Raw genomic sequence first — 6,730 nt, forward strand, 5'->3', positions numbered from 1 at the left:
ATCAGTTTTCTAGACTGAAATTGTCAGCTACACTCTTGTTTTTTTGTTTCTGTAAAATTCTCACGTTTAATATCAACAACCCACCTCTTCTGCACGACTTTGTCTTTTGGAAACGTGTGGAAACTAAGGTAAGAGTTCAATTTTTGACGCTGTGCATTGCTGAACACAGCAGTGGTATCTACAAGTACTGTTCTCATGTCTTTGAAATGACACTTTTAAACGTTTAGATGTCATATTTATGTAGCTGACATAAACATATATAAGTGGGCTATAATGGCATAAAACATTAAGTCAACTGTCCAAAACATTACTCGTTTTTATCAGTAGCGCTCCTGTTGTAGCACTGTACTGTACGATCGGCGGAAGTAGGCTCGGGGTCTTAAATTTTACCGGAAATGCGTCACGCGCCGCCGTGCATAGAGCCCATAGTAGGGTGGTTTCAAACAAAGCCTCTGTCTTCTTCTTCTTCTTTTTGTGTGTTTTATGGCGGTTGGCAACCAGCTTTTGGTGCATTACCGCCACCATCTGGATTGGAGTGTGGATCCGGAATTAACTAAACCATGGCTGTTTCTCAATTCCAAGAACGCAGAGAATGGACTTGCGTTCTTGTAGAGTGCGGTCTTGCCAGGTGTCCTCGGAAGAACGATCTCAGGAGACCGCGAGGGCAGAGAACGCGTCCTTTGAGAAATGGGATGCTGCGTTCTTCCTGATGGTCATGTGACCTTCACGCGTTTTAAATGGAAATTATTTAAACATTACAGCCTTCATACAACGATTTATTGTTTCCCCCCTCTTCAAAATATATACTTTGCATAAAAACATTATAAATATACTCTGCACAATATAAATAAAACAAATTTTAATACGAATTTCATCAAACAAACCCCCTTAATGTGTTTATTCCTTTATTAAGATGTTCATGTTAATGTTTACTTTCACCGTTTCATTTAGGGAAACTCCTGAGGTAAATAAGTAATATATCTGAACTTTAATAATAAATCTAAAGCTGCGTCCCAAATCGCATACTTATGCACTATTCTACGCCATTTTGTAGTATAAATATTGTAAGTAGTGTTTTCACACTGAAAACTCTTAAAATAATAAGTGCACTTTAATTACCCGGATGATGCACTCATTCAGCCGCTAAAATGAAGTGTGGAATGATGGACACTTCACGCACTCAACGACCGCAGGTTTGCTTACGTAGCGGAAGGGGCGGAGCTATCGGACGCACATGTTGGATAACTTTATTTATTTTGGATGGAGAGAGCAAAATTCTCCTACAAGAGTGATTATATCGCCTCCCGATGGTGAATGCGGCAATACTCACGATAGGTATTATTTGATAATTCGGTCATTTATTTCACTGATTTGGCAACTGTCAAACGTCATCAGGGAAACGGTTTGAATTTCCGTTTAGTAAAAAAACATTAGTGTGCCATTTGGGACAACACTACATACATGTACTATCCTGTTGAGTGTGTAAGTGCATAAGTACATAGTGCATGAGTGCATAGTGTATAGTGTGCCATTTGGGACGCAGCTTAAATAAAATGCTGCGCTTCCCACCTCCAGTCGCAATGACTTCTGGGACTTCCAGAGCGAGCTCGCTGCTGAAGTCTGCATCGGTGCGTCCTCGATATCAAGAACACATCCGGGAAGTTTTAAGCGTCCTCCGTACTTGCGGTCTTGAGTATTGGAACTGAACTTAGGCAGCTGATGATGACGTTGCACGAGAACACGAGGACGCAAGACCGCTGAAGAACGCATATTGAGAAACAGCCCATGTATTATGGTTAAACAAAGCCCCACCAAAATAAACAAACAAAAAAAACACACACAAAAAAATTTTTCTTTTTCCTATACATATAAATAAATTACTAAATAAATCCCAACTTACTAATGTCCCAAACTTTGATATTTCTTTCTCTATAATACCTCTATATGATATAGATAACTATTCATCTAAATACTAAATTCTATTAATCAACCCTGTGTCTTTCAAATAGTTATAAACATATCTAAAACATACATCACCCGTGCTCAACTTTAGTATGTTCTTTATGTTAGGTTCCACTTGTTTTTCCTGTAACTGTGTGAATAATATATTTCTTTCTGTCTGATATATTGGGCAGTGCATTAATACATGTTCAAAGCCTCTGTCTTTACCAGCAGAATAAGCCATTCCAAATTCAGCTCTTGCATTAACTCTCAGGTGAACGAGGCACAGGTGAAAACAACAAGCTGATTGATGAACAGATGTGATTGGTCTATCTGTATAAGTGAGTGATTCAAAAGTGACTATAAAAAGTCTAGTGTGTCTCAATAAAGTCTACAACTTTTATAGTTCAGAATCTTTAAGGATATTGTGAAAAAAAATAGTTTTTAGGCTTCACTGGGGAACTACAGTAGACTTACCATGCCTTGGCCAAAGGGCATTTTACTTTTTGTGATGGCTGTGATGTCATTCAGTTCTTCAATTGCTGGTCCAGAGGCCTTTTCTGAAACTGGTGTAAATGGAGCAGTATCTGGAGGCACAATCCATTATGGCAAACTTTTAATTGGTGGTCAAAGTGTTGAACCTGATAATAAAAAAGACAAATCCAGACCTGCTTCAGCTGAGCAAACAATTGAGGATGGTAAGTATTATTTTTAATCAGGGCCTACTCTACTTTTTAAATATGGTAAATAACATCACTTTAATTGTGTTTTAAGAACGGTTTCGACTGGCAAGAGCTAAACTGCAACGACTGGGTCCTTCTCTACAGTGTGGAAATGATTCAATGACATTAAATATTAAAGGGCACCGAACACCACACTTTCTGGTTGAGAGAGGCAAGTTGTGTGAATGGGGTTTTGTATGTTTGTTTTCACCCCTCAGTCTTAATAATTGAATTCCCCTGCATCAGGAGAGGGGTCACCAGTGTCTTTGTCTGAGATGCCAGCCAGTTGTGGGTTCTCACTGAAGCGGGCACGCAGGGATGTTTCTCTTGTTGCTCCATACACTGGCTGTAACGTCAGACAACAGGTTAGTGTGAATATTAAATCTGACAGGTGTACCATAGTTCTGCTAATATCTAGCAGCCTTGAATAACCTCATCCACCTCTAATAGGGTGGTAGTTATGTTCTGCCACTCATTATAATGGGGGCTCCAGTGCAAATGTCCTGCCCTGTGAGTCCTCGCCTTCCTGTGGTGTCCTGCATCTCCTCTGGTATGATCGTCTCATTTGGTGTCAGAGGAGATGATGTTCTTGTGAAAGGTAAGCTGCTTTCATTTGATTTCTTTTAAAGTTTTATTATTTACCCCTAACACTTGTTCTGCTTTAGTTTCTGGATCATGGATGCCTCTGTCTCTGACGTCCTCCATGTGCTCATTTACTCTGGATAATGTTGGTGGCTCAATGGTGTTGACTGCACCATATACAGGAACTTGTTGGGATAGTCAGGTAAGTGTGGGCAGTGAAATTGTAGTTAAATTGAGAGTTCTGTGCAGTTGACCGTTGCCCTTGTTTTCAGGACACCGATTGGAACTTGACTTTGCTGTTGGGAGACCGAGAAGTGGTTCTTTCCTGCCCAAAGGCAACAGACACACCGACTGTTCCCCCAACACCATTTCCACAAGGGTATCCGTATTTTCCATTTGGATATCCCTGGTGGTACCCTTTGAACCAGGCTCCTCCTGCTGCACCCCCTACAACTCCTGCTCCAGTTAGAGCCCCTGTTTACTATCCCTATCCGATGTGGTATCCTTGGAACCAGGCTCCTCCTGCTGCACCCCCTACAACTCCTGCTCCAGTTAGAGCCCCCGTTTACTATCCATATCCGATGTATTACCCTTATTACTATGGAGGTTTCCCTCACCGACGAAGGCACCATCATCGGCACCATCATCGGCACCCTAAGTCTCAAGACTTCTGGTACCCTGATTCTCAAGAGTCCTGGTACCCTGAGTCTCAAGAGTCCGGGTACCCAATGTTGCCTCCTTATGAATTTCCACAATTCCAACCACCACCCACCACAGCTGCCCCCCAGGTTCAACAGTATCCAGTTTTTCCAATGCCATTTAACCCGGTGAAGACTGGTTTTAAAAACCCCTTCTGGCCTCCGGTACCTCAGTCTGTCTCTAATCCTCAAAGTCTCAATTCTCCTTGGTCCATCCTGTCTCGCAAACAGAAAAGATGAACAAGTGATCTGATGCTGCAAGAGTCAAACTTTTTGTCAGTCATGTGAGCCAAATAAAGCCTCTTGAGACCAACTTTGTTTCCTGGCTTTCCCTTAAACAGTTTAACTTGTATGTTGATTTAATTTGGGGTTATGGGGGTTTTATTTTTCTATGAAATGACTCAAAGGCAATTCTATTTTTGATTTTTAGCAGTAAGCCTTAATCTGAGACCCTAATAATGTGCAAATATTTAGTAGCTGGAAGAAACTTTTAGGCAGGGTGCAAGTGGGTCCTGATGTGGAAACTCTGTTCACTTGTTGAAAGTCGAAAGCAGTCTTGTATAAATGTCAGCAAGTTGGTCATCTCAAACAGAGTCCTGAAAATGCTCTGAGGAAATGCATTCTATCCGAAAACCAGTAAAGTTGTGAATCCCCAAGTCAAAATTGTGACTTTTCTGTACTTGTATTGTTTTTTTATTTTTAAATCCAGGGTTTGCTGGATGCTAAGCATGGCTACGGTGGTTAAGCAAGACCATGGAATGTGAACCTTTTGTGAGATATCCGTGCCTTGCTGATCTGAAAGAAGAATTAGTGCTTTTTAAATAGAGATTTAGCACTTATAATTTGTTGCATCGCCTCATTCATAAACATTTTACCTTGTCCTTCATTGTACACTTGTCTGTGTACATGTAGTCCTTTCCAAATCTGTGTAAGTCTACTTTTAAATTTTACCTGTGTATAAAATAATTAATTAAACTCTGATCCTTTTTATTTATTTTTTTGTGTGTGTGTGTGCATGCAACATTATAGACCTCAAAATTAGCTTCTCAACCTCTTGACTATTAATCTTAATTAAATCTGATTCAAGGGGTTATTTTTTTTTTTTTTTTGTGGAATTCATCTAAATATGTTGTGTACTTTTGAGACAGCTTTTTGAACATTTGTGAGCATACTAGTTTGGAGAAATCCTTTTGTGTTTTGTTTGGTAAACAAGCTTTACTTGCATATAACAAACCATAGGGTAAATTGTGAAGTGTTCATTGTCATATGCTTAATATATGATAAAGCAATTTTAGGAATATTACATTTAAGACAAAATTCAGAGTCTGATATAATGATTAATTAAAAAGCCCCTATAATACATTAAAAAGGGTCATATTTTTGTTTTAAGGGTTTCCAACAACAGGCTGATATGCATGCAAGGTCAAAAAACACTTTCATAGTCATTTAAGCATTTATTTTTGCCTAATTATCCCAGCAACTCCCATATGATTCATTCAGCGATTCATTTGTTCCTAAACCCTCCTTACCGCGAAGCTAATCTGTGCTGATTAGTCTGATGACCCAGTCTGTTGCGATTGGTCGACAGCGTTCAGCGCGAGACAAGGTGAAATGCTCACCATGTCTTATCAACAATATTGAAGTAGGCAGAGTGTATGTGTGAGCATATTTGCCAACACTCGTGATTTTCCTGGGAGTCTCCTGTATTTCAGAACCATCATCCTCCACCCTCCTGTTCCCAGTCCTCAGCATATTGGTATGGTCTGTGAAACCCCCGTGTTGCCGATATTGATATCTGATCACAGTGGTGGCCCGAAACGGGCTTCGTAGTAGTTACTAACACCACAGTACTCAGTTCTCAAGTGTTATTCGGACATCTTAATCTCTAACCTAACCCCCCAGGGTGCTATTCCATAAACCAAGCTTACAGAAAAAGCCAGGCTTATTTTGGTAAGTCAGGTTTATTAATTGTGGATTCGGTTTCATGAATCAAATTTACAACAGTTCAAACTTAGTTACCCTGGCAACTTATGCTGGGAAACTAGCCTGGTCTGGGGCAGGCTAACTCTCAGGCTAAGTCTTAAGTTCAAGCTTAAAGTAATGTTAACATTATTGAATAATAGGAACCATTTTTTATTATTCTTTGTCTCTTTTCTTTTAATCAAACAATTATTTGTATTGGTCATGTAAGGGTCATATATGAACTGAACTTTTAATGTTGTGGGTGAGTGCTGTGCATACTAATTAGTAGGGATGTAACGGTATCAGAATTTCACAGTACGGTAATACCTCGGTATGAATGTCACGGTACGGTATTTATTGAATCATTTACAGGAAAAAACAAAACTTATGAAAATACTCCAAAAAAGTGCCAAAAGTGTCAATGACATACAAATTAGTCATCTGTCTGTAAGCTTTGAAACAGGAACTTCAATTTTAAAAACAAAAAATATTAAACCATGTAAAAAAATTAAATTTCAATTTAGTAGTGTTGAAAACTCATCACATTCAACATTTAATGACTCACTTACTTAGATAGAGATGGGTTTAAAGGAAAATTATCATATAAATATAATCTGGTAAAAGCTGGTATCTGTGGGTATTAACAATGTCCCCTGCAACAGAAAAAAACCCCTCTCATTTGGGACTGAGGTTTCTGGGACAAGAGAGATATGACTTGGCCCAGGTTGACAGCAGTGGGTAACGTTGTGCATTGTCTTTCCCCGCTCGTCCTGATTTTGCCAAGTGCTAGTTGTCCTGAGACCAACATATTTTATGATGACCCAG

General features: G+C 39.5%; 1 protein-coding gene across 2 annotated transcripts; it reads left to right on the top strand.

Moving 5' to 3' along the window:
* Window positions 1–2,334: 2,334 nt before the first annotated feature.
* On the top strand, window positions 2,335–4,256 carry LOC147841751 (uncharacterized). 2 transcript variants are annotated; one of them, XM_087273654.1, is made up of 7 exons: window positions 2,335–2,639; window positions 2,716–2,835; window positions 2,910–3,028; window positions 3,114–3,261; window positions 3,329–3,447; window positions 3,518–3,897; window positions 3,940–4,256. In XM_087273654.1, the coding sequence occupies exons 1-7, from the start codon at window positions 2,420–2,422 to the stop codon at window positions 4,181–4,183; spliced, it is 1,350 nt and encodes a 449-aa protein (XP_087129780.1). In that variant the 5' UTR covers window positions 2,335–2,419; the 3' UTR covers window positions 4,184–4,256. The 2 variants fall into 2 exon arrangements, with proteins under 2 accessions (XP_087129780.1, XP_087129779.1); XM_087273653.1 differs by having other exon boundaries at window positions 3,518–4,256.
* The last annotated feature ends 2,474 nt before the right edge of the window (window positions 4,257–6,730 follow it).

The sequence above is a fragment of the Danio rerio genome, chromosome 11 (genome assembly GCF_052040795.2).
Source record: "Danio rerio strain M-AB ecotype USA chromosome 11, GRCz13ab, whole genome shotgun sequence".
In the NCBI taxonomy this organism is placed as follows: Eukaryota; Metazoa; Chordata; class Actinopteri; order Cypriniformes; family Danionidae; genus Danio; species Danio rerio.

Excerpts from the sequence above, each read along its gene's own strand:
- LOC147841751 (XM_087273653.1), top strand. The coding sequence starts at position 2,420 with ATGCCTTGGCCAAAGGGCATTTTACTTTTTGTGATGGCTGTGATGTCA. Across the intron at positions 2,640-2,715 it reads TGAGCAAACAATTGAGGATG|AACGGTTTCGACTGGCAAGA; the intron begins GTAAGTATTATT and ends TTGTGTTTTAAG. Across the intron at positions 2,836-2,909 it reads ACACTTTCTGGTTGAGAGAG|GAGAGGGGTCACCAGTGTCT; the intron begins GCAAGTTGTGTG and ends CCCCTGCATCAG.